The sequence below is a fragment of the Catharus ustulatus genome, chromosome 3 (genome assembly GCF_009819885.2).
Source record: "Catharus ustulatus isolate bCatUst1 chromosome 3, bCatUst1.pri.v2, whole genome shotgun sequence".
Classification (NCBI taxonomy): domain Eukaryota; kingdom Metazoa; phylum Chordata; class Aves; order Passeriformes; family Turdidae; genus Catharus; species Catharus ustulatus.
This window is the reverse complement of record NC_046223.1, coordinates 37,869,928-37,888,184: the sequence shown is the minus strand read 5'-3', so window position 1 is coordinate 37,888,184 and position 18,257 is coordinate 37,869,928. Positions and strand designations below refer to the sequence as shown.

The 18,257-nt window shown below is 37.6% G+C and overlaps 1 protein-coding gene across 5 annotated transcripts in view; it reads right to left on the bottom strand.

Annotated features, from left to right (window-relative positions):
• Nucleotides 1-18,257, bottom strand: part of BIRC6 (baculoviral IAP repeat containing 6) — a 179,546-nt gene that overhangs the window by 104,344 nt on the left and 56,945 nt on the right. For 3 of the 5 annotated variants that reach the window (XM_033056380.2, XM_033056376.2, XM_033056378.2), the window contains exons 23-39: nucleotides 17,524-17,670; nucleotides 16,858-17,045; nucleotides 15,915-16,229; nucleotides 15,440-15,539; nucleotides 14,728-14,942; nucleotides 14,350-14,558; nucleotides 13,707-14,053; nucleotides 11,820-12,039; nucleotides 10,768-10,901; nucleotides 8,104-8,241; nucleotides 7,194-7,321; nucleotides 6,643-6,774; nucleotides 4,560-4,775; nucleotides 3,997-4,180; nucleotides 3,467-3,622; nucleotides 2,978-3,111; nucleotides 1,284-1,437 (exon numbers count right to left, since the gene is read on the bottom strand). In XM_033056380.2, the coding sequence (XP_032912271.1) occupies nucleotides 1,284-1,437; nucleotides 2,978-3,111; nucleotides 3,467-3,622; nucleotides 3,997-4,180; nucleotides 4,560-4,775; nucleotides 6,643-6,774; nucleotides 7,194-7,321; nucleotides 8,104-8,241; nucleotides 10,768-10,901; nucleotides 11,820-12,039; nucleotides 13,707-14,053; nucleotides 14,350-14,558; nucleotides 14,728-14,942; nucleotides 15,440-15,539; nucleotides 15,915-16,229; nucleotides 16,858-17,045; nucleotides 17,524-17,670 (3,117 nt within the window). The remainder of the gene's footprint in view (nucleotides 1-1,283; nucleotides 1,438-2,977; nucleotides 3,112-3,466; nucleotides 3,623-3,996; nucleotides 4,181-4,559; nucleotides 4,776-6,642; nucleotides 6,775-7,193; nucleotides 7,322-8,103; nucleotides 8,242-10,767; nucleotides 10,902-11,819; nucleotides 12,040-13,706; nucleotides 14,054-14,349; nucleotides 14,559-14,727; nucleotides 14,943-15,439; nucleotides 15,540-15,914; nucleotides 16,230-16,857; nucleotides 17,046-17,523; nucleotides 17,671-18,257) is intronic. The other 2 variants (XM_033056377.2, XM_033056379.2) reach the window with 1 other exon arrangement.

Sequence of the window (18,257 nt, the reverse complement as noted above, 5' to 3'; positions counted from 1 at the left end):
CCTCATTTTACTATCACACATGACAATCTGCATATGTTCAAATCATTTCTTCCTAAGGCAACAGCTCTCAAACAAGAACCAGAAAGTTGTTTTTCCCAGTGTGGTAGAAGAAAAATCTATCACCCAGTTCAGTAGTACCTCTACAAATTAAGCAAGTATGCCACTTCACTCCTTTGGGACAGAGCCAACTAGAAAAGAGCTTCCAAAATTTCCCGAGAAAACAGGAAAGATTTAAAACTGCCTAGAAGTGCATCCCAAAATGTTAGAAAATAAGATTTTCTGCTATGTTGGGTTTTTTTAAACGTACAGTAATTTCACAATTACAAGCCGCACCATTTTGACTAAAATTGTGCTCCCACACTGGAAATGCGGCTTATACTCAGGAGCGGCTAATATGTGAATAATTTTCTGACATTTACAACCCCGGAAGTGCCAGCCAGAGTGCAGAGCCGAGCACCTGCCAGTAAAACCCAGGATTTCACGATTGTTACAAATTGGTTCCTGTGTTGCACGGCGGGTGGGGCCAGCTCAGTGCCGGCAGCGCTGGGGGAGGGAGGAAGGCAGGGGAGTTCCCTACTTCAGGCGGGGGAGAGGCGGGGGGCTCTGTGCTGACATCCTCACAGCTCGGGGAGGAGGCGGGGGGCTCTGTGCTGCCATCCCTGCGGCCTGTGGGGTAAGCGGGGGGCTCCAGTCCCCGCCTGCCGTGGCAGGAGTAGGCAGGTTCCGCCCCTGCCCTCCGCCGCCGCGGTGGGAGCGGGGCGTGCTCTGTGCCTTCCTGCCGCCTGCCACCGCGGGGCACCACCGGGCCAGGGCGAGTGAGCCCAGAGGCGGCGGCCAGCCCCGAGCGGCCCCACCGAGCTGGGCCCCCTGGCCCCGTCAGCAGCCCCTAGCGGGCCGAGCCTGCACAGCCTTAGCCGAGCCAGTAAACCCCCCGCCATGCCGCGGTTCTGTTACTATTTGGCAACTTTGTTGCACGCAGGTCCTCGTTGCGAACAACAGAGCGGCTTATACTCAGGTGCGGCTTATTTATGGACAAAGAACGAAATGTTTGCCAACACCCAGAGATGCAGTTTATAGTCCGTGAGGCTTGTATTTGTGAAATTACTGTAAGTTTCACATTATATTCTCTCAGTTACTACAGGAAAAAATAAGTGGCATACATAAAATGCAATTCTTTCCCCTTAAAACACACAGACATTGCTAAAATATTTTCCTGTCATAAGGCATCAAATACAGTATTAAAGAAGAGAGATCCCCGAACAGAACTTTAATCCATTGCTTACCTTGAGAGACTGATATACTGACAGTTTGTGATCCATTTTTCTCTGTAGTTACAGGTGGTTTTGCAACTGGAATTCCAACACCACCAATGTATGGATTGTAATTGTAGGTGCCATATTCAGCACCCCAGTAATCGTACCAGGTGCTGCTTATAGGCTTAAAAAACAGACAGAAATATAAGGAAAAACAATAAACAGCAAGCCTTTAGACTGACAGAAATCTTTAATGACTAACAAATTTTGAAGTTAAAAAAAAAAAACAGAAGATTGGTTCCAATAGTTTTAGAAAATTGCTTCAATTCTGATTGCAGTATAAGCTACTGAAGCCTAAGTGATTGTCAAAATCCAGCAGTGCAGTTAGCTGCCTCAAAGATTCAAGAATCCAATTTGAAAATGTTATCATCAGTTTTTCCTCATACATTTGTACCATACTACCAAATTTGGAAGTATTACACATATTTATCAAGACAGAATACTATACTATTAACAGTACTAATTAAGTACCTTGAAGCCTCAGTGAGGCTCAGGGACTATTTACACTGGGTCCTGAAAAATAAACAGTGGAGTAATCTCTACTTGCGTCATAATTTAAGGCACTAAAAGCATATGAATCACAAGGAAAACAAGTAATGTAACACTGTATAAAGGCAATTTGTGTATGCCGTTCTTTTTAATGGTGAGATCCAACACCAACTGTCATTTTAGGGATATGGAAGCAAATATTAAGAAGGATTAAGAATGAAAAAGTGATTTTATGGTTGTTTTTTGGTAGACCTCAAAGCAGGTAATAAGATGATAAAGGTACTTTGGATGAAGCTGACTAAAGACTACTGCCACATGACATAAGAGAATAAAGTAGTCAGTAACACAGAATCACAGAAACTCAGCAGTAAGTGTAATTTTTGGTGGTAGACTGAGATTTAATGAAAAAATCTTTACATGATAGGTAATTGGTGGAATGACATATGAGGGAACACAGAAAAAAATTCAGTGTTTCCTGAGCAAGAGGTGAGACAGAAAATTTAAGTTCATTCAATCGAGAGGTTTAAGTCAATAGTGAGGGGCATGGAAAAACTCCGAATGTCATCCTCCTAAACAGAGAAAAGACTCAATATTTTATTATGAACAGTGTGTTTCTCTAAAGTCTAAATGTTTTTTGTTTTTCATACACATTGACAATATTGTAATTGTACAAAACATGTATGTTTTAGCCTTCATTTAAGTATAAAAGTACTTAGTAATTTTCTTGTTCCCTAGGGAAGTAAATTTTGAAGTGAGTTGTTTCTCTTCATAGTCTATTGTCAATCTGAGCACAAGCTACTGCTGGCTCCCTTTTCTAAATACAATACTAACAGTATAAATTCATCTTAAGATCAGTCACAGAAATGGTGCTCTATTCTTAATAGAAAGGACAAGAATGGATCTTATTTTTCTATTATGCTTTTGCTGTCTTTAAGACATGCTAAAGTGTGAGTAAACTCAGAACCTCTTATTTACACAAGTATCTTCATGCAAAAGCAAAATATTTTGTGGTCAACTGAGATGTTTACATTCTTTCCTGTCATTACACATTAAATGTGATAAAAAACTAGCAGCAGGTCTAAGATACCAAATGCCACTACTGAAGAAGTGTTAGGGTGTAAGGGTTTTTCTATCTCACATATAAAGGTTATCCTGAAAATTTAGGTGTGACATACCTTGAAGACTTTGGCTGCAAGGGGATCTTTTTCCAAATCAATATCCAAAGGATCAATATCGACTTCCATCAGGTCTTGCAGTAATTCAAGATCAATGTCCTTATCTTTTTCCAATGATGACAAGGGTGGAGCACCTTGAATCATTAAAAGAGTATTATTCAAACCAAAACCACTACACACTAGCAAGTAAGAATTATAAAACAAGGATGTTTAATATCCATAATAGAATTTTAAGCTTTTTATTAATACAACTTTTTCCACAAAGTTAAAATATGCAATCAAGTTGCCTTTTTAAAAATACGATGAAAAATAACCCTTCTTTACTTGACAGATGTAAAGCTAACTTGAAGAATTACTCAATCTGCCTATATTATCAGAAGTCATTTATGCTGTCACCAGAAAGTCTTTTACTGATACCTTGACAGATAAGTAAATTTTCTTTTACTCTTTTCAACAAACAAACATACACAGAATTATGCAGTAATTTACCTGTGATGTCATGTGTCAAAGGCTCATCTATGGTTTCCACTAACTGAACTGTGGACTGCTGGAGAGAGTCATCAGAATCTCCAGCTGAAGCTCCAGCATCTTCTCCCAAAGCACTTTCTTCCATAGCTTCAGCAGCTATAGGTGCCAACAACTCTCCTAGGTATTAAATTAGCAGATAATTTCACTTCAAGCTTTATTCCCATTACAAATTAACAGCCCAGTGTCTATGCTAACTGCCACTTTTTCATCTAAGTTCTCTGTGGGCTATTTCTTCAAGGTGTTTTGAATAATTTTCAAATACTCATGGTCATATAAAAATAAACTTTTCAATACACAAGTCACTCTAACTGCAATTTTAAATCACATTTTTATGCACTAACCTAAATGTTATCATTTGTTTGGGTTTTTTTTAATAATTTGGACTGTGTCAGTAGGTTCTAACATAGTGATAAACACCCCCCTCCAAAATATGAAAGGCAGAAAGTTTCAAGTGCAAGATACCTTCTGAAGAATATGAACTTAAAACAAACCTGCTAGAATGTCCTGTAACATACAAGTCAGAGAATACTGAGCCCATGCTCCTCCCCATGAGATGTCTCCTCTGTTAAAGTCAGTTCCAACAAGAAGCAGCAATAATCGTTCTAATTGAGTCTCATTTACAATCTCACATAAATGAATTGTTGGTCTTGTAGCATTTGCAATTCTAGCAAGAACCTATATAAAAAAAGAGACATAAATATATGCCTATTCATAGTTAATCCTATGAAAGTATATAATAACTTTATTTTCTATGATTATTAGATTTTGCTTAGAAATAAATCAGGTATTTTTACCAGCTCATACTTTAGAATTTTATGAGTGCAATTATATGAATTTATTTTTTTCAAGTTAATTTTCCCATGCAATTTTGAAGCCACTCATTGTAAGTCACACAAAAAGTGACAGATCAGAAAAACTACCTTACCAGAAACGATTAGAAATTTTAGTGCTGCAGTTAATTTTTACCATCAAACAAGCAAAAAAGCAGTAATAGGAAACTAATTTAATGTGGTTGCTACTGCAGCTACATAGTGATGTTCCATATTCTGTTTACCTTACAAACAAAAAGAAGCAAATCTGCGTGACAAGTAAAGTCCATGGATAAGAGAAAGAGTGCCAGCTTTTGCACTACAGAAATGCAACGTTCATGCGCCAGTGTAAAGGGAAGTGGTTCAATTTCTGGAGTTTCCTTCGCTGTTGATACTTCTGTATCTAAAGAAGAACGAGGCCATTCTGCAGTTCGACGCAATCGTATTAAGTCCTTGAAGTGCTGCAGAAATTAAATTTGAGACAACAATTACAGTTTAAAACTCACCTCTAAACATTTTCCCAATGAATCAGTGTGGCAGCAATAAGACCGTGGAACTTCTTAAAAAAATAAAAGGAAGTCTAAAAATATATAAGAATCTGGAATGGAATTAAGGCTTTATTGTTTTGGCAGCATGTTATCTCAGATGACAAATGCATAATCAAATTCAGATCTGCAGAAGTGCCAATTTCTTATGTATGCCATAACACATATTGAAAATATGTCTTTTCAAAGTTTCTTTCATATTTTCATATTTTCACAACTGTTCATAAAGCTACGGTTATCATAAAGCAAACTGCGTGTAAAAATAGCCAAAGAAAAGGACTTTCCAGTTCTTCACATTTAATAAATTATCAGTAATTTCCGAATTTCTTAATACTGCCATGATACAAAGTAAGCATTAGCCACATCAAAAATTGAACTAGTTTGATTTTTGATCACAACTCTGAAAAACAACGTTTTTGACAGAGGGCCTACATGTGATGGAGAAAAGAAGGTGATTTTATTAATCCTCTCATCCACAAGGGCATTCACTTAGCAGCTCAGCTCATTGTACCAGCTACATAGCAGTCATTAGATAATACAAATGTTTCTTATAATCTCACTTAAGCAGTAGCTACTGAATTAGGAAGAGCTATTTACTGAGACAAAGGTTTCACTTTCTCCTAAATGCAGTACATGTTTTATATCACTCACAGCTTGTCATAACTAAAAGTGATTAGTAGGGGAAATAGCAAAACCCGCATAAAATGCAACTGTCAAGGGTACAGTAACACCTTAACTACAAGTTAAGAAACTACAAGATGAAAGATCTTTAGTTCAACATGTTTTTTTTATGCAACATGGCTACTGTAAAGTGAAACTCAAAAAAGCTGGACAGCACAGTTCAGCCAGTAACTGATTTAAAGATGTCTCAAGGGGCCACCAGTGGAGCAGCCCCCTTGGTATAACCTGCTGGAATAAAGCAGAAGATAGTGCAGGAAAGAACAGCTCATGACAAGCACAGTTAGTGAAAACTTAGGGCTTTATTTTTATGCTAGTGATTATTTTTTTCCATAATTCCTGCAAGTTTTAAGATTTCCCTTTGGATTCCCTGTAAGGTCCAACATCGTGTAATTTCCTTCCACAGACCTATTTTCAGGCATCCTAACAGACATGAGTACTTCTTGAACTAGGGAGTAAATATTTCAAGAGACACCTAAGTTTAGTAGCTAAAAAGATAGTTTGTGTTTCCTGCAAAGTCCATGTTGTCATCACCTGAAATCCTTAAATTACAGCATCTCCTCCCACAACCAGAACAATTCTTTAACTACATCATCAACTCTCAATATTTAGGACTCACTGCAAGATGCCACAACTGAAGTGATGGGTTCCTTCAAGAAGCTAAGGAGCTTATGACAAACTTCAGAAAAAATTCTCAGAAGTCATATTTATTAGTTGGAAAGACAGACATTGGCACAATTACTCAACCAGGAAAGCATCTAGAAGAGCATCATGCATAAAAGCTAGCCATATAAAGTGCTACTTTATCTTTCTATTGCTATATGTTATCCAAAATTTCATGACATGACTGGCATTCCCAAAGCTACAAGTTTATTAGTAATTTTTGCCATGACTACCTAAAAGAACCCTGTAGAATGCTAAACTATTTTTACAGAGCAATAAATTTCTAGATGGCTGCTTTTTTTCAGTATTAGAATATACTTGATAACAGCCATGATGAAACAACTTTTTATAAAAAGGTCAAAGTAGGACAAAAATGACTTTGCAGGAACAGGTCTTTTCACACAAAGGACAAGAAGTCAGTTACAGTTTCAGAGCATCATACCTTTGAAGTAGCCTGCTTTAGTTTTGCCTGTTCTACTAAAAGTTTGTATGATGATCCTTTGTTGCTTTGTATTTTCTCTTTTTCCATCTGTTCCACCAAAGCCTTCTGTTTTGCTTTTAATAAGTTAAGTTGCTAAAAGAAAATGTTAATAGGAATAAATGAAAATTTAAGCAATAAGATGTTAAAAGGATCAGTATGTTCACATGATAGCAATCTTCAGTTCAAACTGTAACTTGAGTTTTTAAAATAGTTTTAAATCACAGCTTAGGTGCTTGCACTTGGGTGTACTCAGATTTATGTAGAAAGTACATTATATTTATTGTCGATAGACTACAACAGTACACTCCAATATTTGTTTTTCCAGCAGATCCCTTGCCCCACGGTTTTAGATGAATGTCAAAGAAGTTAGGCAGCCTTTAGCTACAGAATCAGACCTATGCAAAAGCAAGGCTGAATGAGTCCCAATGCCAAAGCTGTTGTTTCAAGAAATGAGATATCCTTTAAATAAGACATAGTTCTCTGAAAATAGCCACTACCATGCAGGAAGTCACCTGTTTATGATGCACAAGCTGTTTCCTGATCTTTCGGGAATACAGTCTATCAAGGCTACTGTTGCCTTTAGTCGATCTGCTCAGACTCTGAGTGTGAAGGCTGTTATTTATAAAACTCCACTGGTTTCCTAATGAAAATAAAATTTTTAAAAATTAATCCATCTTATTAAACCCATTTAGCGGTAAAACCTTTATGTTTCAATGGTTAGCATGTCCATACACTAAGTACTAAAGAAACAAGCTAAATCTAACTCTTAGCATTATTTAACTATCCCCACTTACAGCAGAATTTCTGTGTGATTTTAAAATCCATGCCATCTTTTTTTCATTATTCTTAGAACATATAAGCAGGCAAGCCATGCTGTCCTAAGTAAAAATAGATTAACAGCTTCATAACGTAAAAACTTTAACAGCTGATAGTTGATAATGATAATCATGATGATAATAATAACAACAATGTATGGTACTTATTATTATTACTGTTGTTATTATTATTACTACTACTACTACTACTATTATGAAATAAAGGAAAACCAGACTTAAAAACCAGATTTAAAAGCAGTGGATACAAATCTAAACACATTTATGAAGTCACACTGCCGGCCCTTTCTCACAATACAAAATGGCTCAAACACGGTGCACTCTCAATTGTAAAGCCCCAGTCACAGGGTAATATACAGACACTTTACAAAATAAAATCCATCCTGCATTTTTCACTTGAAAAAATGAAAGAGATCATATTTATGAGGAGATAGGGATATAAATAAGGAGAGAGGAATGAAAATGAAAAGATCACAACACACATTTTTTAAATCTCTGTTTTCAAGTGAATAGAGAATGCATTTTAGGTATTTTAACAGCTCCCAGAGTAATACTCATGAATCAAGTTTTGATAATAAATGTGATGTACCTGCCAGAAATCGTTCCCTCTCTTTTCCATTCAGAGGTTTCTTGGCTGTGGCTGCTTCATCTTCAACAGTAGCTACATAATCCAGCAGTCTGGACACCAGCATTACAACCCAACTGATCATGGGAATATCTAAAACTCCTTCAAAATAAACAAATTTCAGTCCCTTAATAAATTTCTGAAGACATAACAAACATCACACATTTCACTAGGCCACAAAGACTCCACTCCCCTCTTTCTGTTGTTTAAAAGGAGAGTTAGTCTGAGTATTCAATAATGAGGGAAGAAATCAGTATAAAACTTAGGCACAAATGAAAATGTCACAGTTCTCTTAGTCTGATGAAGTCCGAAGTTCAAAGCTTCACCTCAGCTGATCAAGCTAAAACTTAAGCAGCATTTTTCTTAAAAACACACAAAAAATTTTATGCCTAAATTTCCTAAATACCACATGCATAATGACAGCTTGTTTGCATGAAGTAGACATCTCAAATTCAACAGTGTGCAATTCCTCCATCAAGCAGGGCTCCAATAAGATAGTTATAGCCGTGCACACAGACACCTACATCTTAACTTCTCCATTAGTGTATTTTCATATAACTATCTCAATAAGATGCAGGAAAGCCAAGAGTGACTTCAGACTAGATGAACCGCAGTGGTGGCACTAATGACTGGTTAATGCCTATTTCAGTCTCATACTTTAAATGCCATGTTTTTGTACAGGCAGAAAGGAAAAAACCTTCTCTTGCGCATCATGCCAGAAAAATCTTTGTGCATGTGGAAATCTAAATGAACAGCTCTAAAGTGAACTCATGACTGCTCAACAAAACCAGAAACCTACAAATATTGACCACTTAATTACAGTCATTATGCAAATGGCATTATTCTACAATGTCAATATAGCAAAGACATCAGCACTAGAGGTTACACCCACATTTTCATATCAGTGTGCTGTGCTGAGCCACATTTAACTACACTGTGTTTTTCATGCACTGATCTCAAAAAAGCTGTAATTAATTCAAATTATTATTAAACAAAGACCAAACAAGAAAAGTAAGGCACAGAAACAATCCATTCAAAATCACATGTAGCTGCTGGCATCCAAGCAGTAGGATGCAGCCTGACTTGTTAACTGCAGTTTCCTGAGCACACTGACAGAAAGCAGCCCATCTCATGCAGGCAGAAGAAGGACCCAAACAGATCTATAACAGGACCTGGACTGGAACCACAGACTACATTGCAAGAAGAGAAATGAGGAGTAATGGTGACTGCTACACACCTTTTTGGTTGGCAGAATAAAAACAAATAAAGAATAAAAAGAAAGGATCCTGCTGCAGAGTGAAGTACATACCTTTCATACTTCCGTTAAAACAAGACCATTTCTTTTCCTTTTATCTCTCAAAAAAAAAATTTCTCAGCTTTTCTCCCTCCCTCCCTCCAAGTGTCTTTTGCTCATCCCTTTTTTTCCTCTTCCGGCCTCAAAGTTTAAAACTTCTCTCCACTCATAACACTCACCTCTTGCTCTGATTTTCCTTTTCTTTTTCACTTTTTCCCCAGTAAGTTTTCACCCCTTTGACCCTGATTTATGTGTGATAGTTCTCAAATAGGAATTTCTTCTGCCATACCTGATGCTTCCACCACACATAATATTGCCCTAGTACTCACCTGTGCTGTCCAGGAGGAATGAAGCTGGAAGACCAGCAAATAAAGCTCTGAAGTATCAGTTACTTCTGCTTCCTAAAGTCCTCCATGAGGACAACTAGTAAGGCAAGAGCTATGAAAGGAATTGGAAGCTGTGGGGAGAGTGCAAACAGAGGTAGAGGAGATGTAAGCTTGGGTTTGCCTCAAACTAGTTAGAGACTACAGCAGGATATGGCCCCAATAGAGAAAGCACATGGGAGATCAGTGGGAAGCAATAGGACAGCTGCTGACACCAGCTGTAGGTCTGTTAACATCAGGACACAAGGGAAAACTAAGGACAGAGTCTCAGCTGGCACTTTACAGACCTCACAAGGCTAAGAACTTTAAACAACTTATCTTCTATGATGCTTTGCTACCTGCACATAACAAATGAAGCAGCCTGGAGTATGATGTTTTCAAAAGTAAGAATTTGCATCAACCTTGGAGTAGTTAAGAGAACACTCAAAGAAAATCAAGTTCACAGAATATAATTTCAGTAACTTTTTAGGATCAAAAAGTGTAAATGCCTTGTAACTACAAAATGCCCCACAAGAAGAAACTCCGTGTAGCTTGCAGAAACCATGTGGATACATATAACAAACTTGTCTTCATGTTTCACCTCAAAAACTTGAAACTTAGAAAGGATCTCATGAGCAAAAAGGTGCATTTCTTTCCAAAACACTGAGTTCCAAAGTAATTCACTAGAGCTGTCTATACAGTGAATGTTCCCCCCACTCTGCCAAAGCTTCCTAGCTGAATGAATTATTAACAATTGAATAGAATTTGCTCAGGTTTTAATGGGGCGAGGGAACGAATCTCTTTTAGCACCTAAAGAACAAGAAGATTCTTCACATTTTAAAAGACAACTGTGTTTTAGAAATATAGTAAACAAGCAACTTCTTCTTTTAATACACCAAAAATTGTGAGTTAGTCTCTCAATTTTCTAGTTTATAATTAATATGAAAATAATCTCCCAAATTAGAAGGTTACCTTCAGTTCTTCTGTGCACAGGTAAATGTGGTTGCAGTGGTGACAGCAGATTATCCAGGAGATTAAGTAAACTTTCTAAAACACCACTGTTGCTAAGTGACCTTTGCCCAATGCAAGAAAGCAACATGAAGACCCTAAAAATAAAATTTAGATATTTAAGATTTTATTTCTTTTTCAGAATCATTAACATCCTGCAACACCTTTATATAGCAGTATTGTCCTAGGCTTTTATCTGAGAGACACAGGTTGTTACAGAAAGCAGTACTGCAAGACCCAGCAAGCAGACTGGATTTCACACTATATCGTTCTTAAGGTTAATGCAGCCTTTTAGGGTGAACATCTCTTTCACCCTCAAGAGGTCAGCAGAGTCTTCCACATCTGAAACAAGTTCTCATCCATTTTATTTCCTATTACATATTACTGATAGCAGAGAAAGAGAATTAAATCAATGGATTCTTACATCCTTGAATTTAATGAATTTTAAAAAGATATGAAAATAGAGATGCTGCTGTTGAAAGAAGGCAAAAAGCCTTCTAAGGCACTAAGCTGCAAATACGTTTGATTAAAATAAAATGGTAACATTTAGAATATTAAAGATCTCAATAATCTGAAATAATCAATACATCTAACATTCAGTGCTCAACTCCACAGGTTCTTGCTCTTATCTCAGCCCAGTCTTTTGCAGTGAATGCTAATAGTGTACCTTCCAGTCTCAATATCACTTTCAAATACTGGAGAAGAGCAGCTCTATGATGAGGGTACATTTAAGTCTAATAAAGGAGAAGGTCATTTTTGTCACTGGGAAGCAATCCTGCTAGGTATGTGAAGATCTCAAAGTAAGAAAATATAGCAAATTTTTGTGGTGTAAGAACCAAATAGGTGCAATAAAATAAATGCAATTGGACATTTATCATCTGCAGTACTTTTTGGGTCTAGTTCTTAAATCAAAACCATGGATAAGTCCCTTTTTGTCAATTCCAGTGCTAAGTTATGAACAATGGAAATACTTCACTGATCCACAGGTAATGTATCAATATAGATTTATAGCTTACCTGTCTTGTGGAAATATGAGAAGTTGTTCTGAATTGTATAATTCCTGCAGTACATTTGAGAGAAACTGACCCCACCACCTTTCACCTCCACAGAGCTGAACAAGCAGAAGGCCAGTATGCAATCGGATCTTGGGGGTTCCACTGATACACAGGTGTTTAAATAACTCTTCACAAGCTTGAGCATGAAAAGTACTCTGCAGAACCACAGGAACTGAGTGCCCTTTTAAGAGAAGAGAACACCTCTGTTTAAAGAGACAATGACTTGAAAAAATACAAAAAATCTTTTAAAAACTACTACATTTAGACTAACTGGCACAGGAGTAAAGGAGGTGGGAACATACAGGAAAATGCTGATTTGTAGGTAACGCAAAGACCAGGCTATGTGGTCAAAACTAAATCAATACTATGCTAGTGCAAATACCCCCACAGAACCTACACAAAACAAAAACTAAACGACCATCATGCTTTAGAAAAAACTGGCACAGAAAATCACTTGACAACCTATCAACAGAACAATGTACCACTTCTTTGTTTGTTTTTGTTGTTTGTTTGTTTGTTTTTAAATACCACCAACGCCTACACAGATTTTTCAATTTCCATTCTCTGAGACTTCTTTCAATGGTAAGTTTAGGAAATAAAAATCTTTACTGGGTATCAAAAAATCATGAACTAACTAGAAATACTGGTTTTATGAGTTCATTACCAACACCACTCTTGAGGCAATTTCTACCTCTTCAACCTGCTTCTAACTGCCTAATCCATCCCCCCAGCATTGCACAGGCTTCAATGTTCACAGATCCTTTCACAAGGTGATTCTTCCTGTGAAAACCACATGAATATTCCGCCTGGGCAGTTTTTTGTTACTTTACCAAACTGGATCATCACAGAGAAGGATGAGATGACTATCTGAACAAAGGATTGTGCAGCCAGGACTACACAAAAGCATGAAGGACCTTGACACCTCCTCCTGTTCTTTTCAGGAAGTGGTTAGGCCAGTTTGGTGCCACTGGTAAAACTTTACAATGTATGCTATCAGCTACTAGGATCACAGCAGATGCAGCTTAGAGCAGCCTGGTCTAGTGAAAGGTGTCACTCTCCATGGCAGCATGTTGGAAATTCATGATCTTTAAGATCCCTGCAAACTCAAACATCATTCTACATTTCTATGATTCCACATCTAAGCATAGTTTAAAGGCCTTACAGTAGAAAAGTGCAAGTCAAGAAACATAAATACAGTAATTTCACGATTACAAGCTGCACCATTTTGACTAAAATTTTGGTCCAAACCCAAAGAGCGGCTTATAATCAGGTACGGCTAATATGTTGATGAGGTTCAGAAATTTGCTAACCCGGAAGTACGAGCCCACACGGCCCTGAGCCAATCCGAGCCCTCACGGCCCCAGCAGGGGAAAAGCGGGACCGATCCGAGTTCGCCCAGTCCCTACAGGGGAAAAGTGGGGTCAATCCAAGCTCACCTGGCCCCGGCAGAGAGGGGAGACGGGACCAATCTGAGCTCACCCGGTCCCTGCAGGTGAAAAGCGGGGCCCATCTGAGCCTGCACAGCCCCGGCAGGTGAAAAGCGGGGCCCATCCGAGCCTGCACGGCCCCGGCAGGGGAAAAGCGGGGCCCATCCGAGCCTGCACGGCCCCGATCTGAGCCAGTAAACCTCGCGATCCTGCGATTCTGTTACTAAATGGCAACTTTGTGAAAGTTGCGTGCAGATCCTTGCCGGCTTACAATCCGGTGCGGTTTATTTATGGAGGAAAAACGAAACGTTGCCGCCACCCCTTGCGGCTTATAATCGGTGTGGCTTACAATCGTGAAATTACTGCTGGAAATTGTTTCTACTAACATGACAAAAAAATCAAAACCTCAAAAAATACTGACCATTGGACGAGTGTAGCAAACTGAGCAAAGTATCCAGTAAGTATCTAATGATGGTGCGTAACTGTTCTGTGGATGACATCTGAATCAACTCTTTGGGATCAGATTGTTCCTTTAATGTTTTCCTGCTTGCACCTAAAGCTACTTTGAGTCTCTGAACAGCATGATGAGCCAAGTTGAGTTGAAGTTGCAGCTGAATGCAGTCCTGGTAAGCAGAAAATACTCTGCTGTCTTCTTCTACTGCCTTGTCTGGCTTTCTCAAAAAGTACTGGGCATTGTTAGCACTATTGAGTGGTGGTAGGTCAATACTCTGCAGAAGGATTTCTAACCGATGACAGGCCAAGTTGTACCTAAAGCAAATATTCAAAAAATACAATTTGATACACATTAACAAACAGAAATACATGTGACAAACACCCTGCCAGAAGACAAGTTCTGGTCCATTGTGAATGCACTGTTAAAACAGATATGAAAAAAAATACAGCGTAGTTTTTGTTAATCCTATAAAGATATTCACAACAACTCTACAACAGCAGAGTACTTTTTGGTCTGAAGAATATAATGGGAAGAAAAAAAATTCTGTATCATTATGATATCTGAGTGTTTTACATTAAAATAATTAGCAAATACACTTGTTTCTGCTAACCTGCACTGTATGTCTTCTTGCAACGCAACCATCATTGCCAAATGTTGATCAATTTCTGGCTGATTTGCTGCTTCACCTTCTCCTCTGAGGGGATCATGCATTAATTTCAGCTCATTTTCAAAGGGCAGGATATAGGTATGGCCATAATAAAATCCTAATGGGATTTTTGCTCTGGCATTAGTGCTACCATATCGACCAATAACAGTGATCTGAAAGAAAATGCAATTATATTGTAATAGAATTGTATCAAAACAAGAAAAATAAACACCAAGTCAAAAATACATCAATAATTTATAGCCTACAAAAGTTTGGTCTGTAGAGAGTTTCAGCGTAAGTTCATGTACTAACAAACATCAAAAATTTAAAAGATCCTTTTACCTTCATAAACCTGCAAACTGGGGGTGGTAGCAAGTCATGTAAAATAAGTGAATGTGTGCTAATGTCAGTAGCCACTACCAGTCGCCTTCCATCTACTTCTTCTCCTAAAGTCCAGATGTCAATGGACAAAGAAGCTAAATCTCCACAAGTGGGAATCAATACATCTGTCAGTAATATAGGTCTTCCAAAATCAAGGGTCACAAATCTTCTTGCTCCTAGGTGAGAAAAAGACAGAATTGCTTGAAAGACCAGTGTCCGCTAATCAGCAAGATATGTTACTTCTCAAATAAAACCATTGTTTATGTATTGTTTAAAAGGCATATAAGGTTTTATGCAACGTTTAAAAGGTATATTTGTATACTTGAGGCTCAAAATAGCTGCACAATCCCAGAAACTCTCACTGCAGCTTGAACACTTCTAGAAGAAAGTTTCGGCATCCACTTAAATTAATCTGTTTTGCTTTTTATGCATTAATTTTGAATAGGTGCTCTGTTCAGAGACCCAACATATTCCCCAAGTATCCAGGATTTTTCAACTATCACCAAGTGCTAGGTCTTAAACTCACAGATATGACAGAATGGAAATTGAGAAATATCTTTACTCTGGAAAGCTAAGAGAGACTGTAGCTAAACAATTTATTTAAAGCCCCAGACAATATTCCACTTCTTACTAGAACATGTGTCAAAACAATTATTAGGAATTGTGGTTTTACCTGAGTGCATTCGCTCTATAATAATTGACTGATGAGGTGGAGGTTGAAGAAAATGTGAAGCATGAGATATTGCAAGAGCAAGGCCAGATCCAAGTGGATTCTGAGGAGTGGAAAAACATCAGTAAAATTAAGTGATCAAAATCTATGCATTTACTGTGAGTTGTAAAAGATGTACCATTTTGACAACACCTCACTACATGTAGCTTTGAACATGAACCATCAAAATATATTAAGTTCAAAGGATTAGTAACTCCTTACACAGTTAAGCTACCTCCAATAAAGAGAAACCATATGAGGTACTGTAACAATACTATTTTGCTTTCATAAGTTCTTTTCATATGGTATAAATTTAGTGATATAGTTTTCACATCTCACTCAAATAAACATATATTTACTAGCACTCAAGTACAAATGAAGACCCCAGTAATGGTCACAGCATCTTGTTTCTCTAAGAAAAATAAAAGAAAATAATTACCGTTCTAGCCTTGCTTGTATTTTTGTTATGTGCTGCAAGGTTAACTGTTGGGGGGTCAATGACTGAACCAGGAAAAAGCTGAGCGAGCTCTGCATTAATAACAGCAGAAACTGCTTCATTAGGTGGAGTCAAAGGTGGAGTCATGAAGAGAGGAGTTGTTTTTGGGGTAGGTGGAATGACATCTGAAGGATGAATGAAGAACCCTGGAGCTGCTACTGTATTAGAAGGCACAGAGTTGTGAACAGGACCAACTGCTGATGCTGCTGCTGCCGCTGCTGCTGTTGTCTGATGCAGTTTTGCTTCCAGCTTGGCTTTCTGGGGAGAAGATGAAAGCAATGTATGTAGCAGATAATACTACTTGTGAACACAGGAATAGTATTGGGCCACAAGTTCAACTTTGATTATACAACTGGATTTACTAAACTCAAGTTACTTTCAGTATAGCCAAGCTGACTGATCAACCATAAGCTGAAAAATTAAACTATTAAACTATCTATTTAATTTGACTCACAAGCTGAGGAACATGAGTAATTAGATGGAATAATAAAAAAAAATTATAAAAACCCTACCACTGAACAGCAAATACTGTGAGTACAGAGTCAACACGGCCAAGCATTGGCCAACTAACAGGGGTTTAATTACTTTATTACTGGCACTTCTCTGTGTCAGCAACTGTGCTTTTCATTTTGGCATGCTTTTTCAATTTCAGACACACTTACTTCTGAAGACTTAGTGTTTTTATTACAAATTCCTAACCCACCTTTAAAATACATTATAACTAAGTCTTTCAGACTCCCAGCCCTTTGCTTAAGAGCAAACCAGAGTGCTGAGCAGTTCCTTTCTCAAATACACTATGGAGAAAAAAAACCAACTAGCTCTTCAACTACTTTCTCAGTTTTCGAAGTTTAGATACAGCACTAAAAAGAGCCAAATAGCCTCCAACCTGTTGCTGAAGCTTCAAAAGCTGCTGCTGTTTCTCTTGCAGCACCTGGAGCTGTTGCTCGGCTGAGGCCATTGCATGAGAGAGAGACTGCAAAGCTACCTGGGCTGCTGAACTCAGTGCTGTCGAGGCTTCCCCAACTGTTCCAGAAGAGAGGCCACCAACTGCTGGGGTAACCCCAAAGGTACTCACTGGCATGAAACAAACAGAACAAAACATGTATGTAGCAATTATAAAACACACCTTTAATTCCTCATTAATTGTTCAGAGTGAGGTAAAAACAAGATAAATATCTTTTTATCCAGTTCTTGCTACAAGTTAACATCATCTTGAATTACAAAGAATACGGTTTATAGACTACACGTCTTCCACCACAAAAGGTTAAGTAAGGTAAAGATGCAAGCTTATACATTATACTCTTGAATAGAAACAAATGGATTCAAATTGATATTTTTTAAATCAAATTTGTTCGCTAAGATCCAAGAAGTTTAACTTCACATATAGAAATTACTTAAGAATAATTATTATTAAGAAGAAACAAACCACAGACAAAACATTTCAATACGTTCAAAACCACAAGCAATCAGTTTATCAAGCACTGCCATTACGTTCAATTAAAAATGCACTGTGGAACTATGCTAAGTAGAAAAAATGAAAAATTGTATATACCAGTAAACGTACTTGCATCGTCCCTTTCTATTCTAGTTCCATCACTTGTTGAAACACAGGTAAAGTGCAGAGGTTCAACTTCCAGAAGTCCAGTAAGGGAAGTAAAACTACCTTCAGCAGCTGCACAGCTACTTATTTTCCCATTGCCTGAAAGAGAAACATGTATCTACATAGTCAGCCAATGTTTTCTTGATAGTGACATTTCAAGTCGCAGTGTCAAAAGAGACAACTAAATACAATGCACATATTTTATTAGCTCTTGTTGTAGAAGAAATATCTCAACACTATCACTATTCCTCAACGTAAATGGAAGTATATTTTTAAAATGATAATGCTGTCAAAGCTGAAGACAATATATTAATAAGTCAAACTGTCAACTGTGACAGAAGCGTAGTATAACCTCCTTAATTCCAGAAAGAAATTACATATGGATACTCTATTCTTTCTACATTGAAAGCAAATTAGCTGGCAAAAATATATTTATGTTACCAGAAAGGAAGAGGAAGAAACTGTCAGATCAACTAAGATAACACAAATTTAGTATAAAACCCAGACGATTAATCAAGATCCAAACAAATTTACAGATGTATGGAGGAAAGGGTAGAAGGAGAAAGACAACAGCATAGAAGAGAAGGAAAGGGGTCACTGTGACTAATGAATACACTTGGTAAGAAAAGAATTTCCTGACAGATAAAAATTATCTAATTCTTCACAACATTGCATGGCCTAAAGAT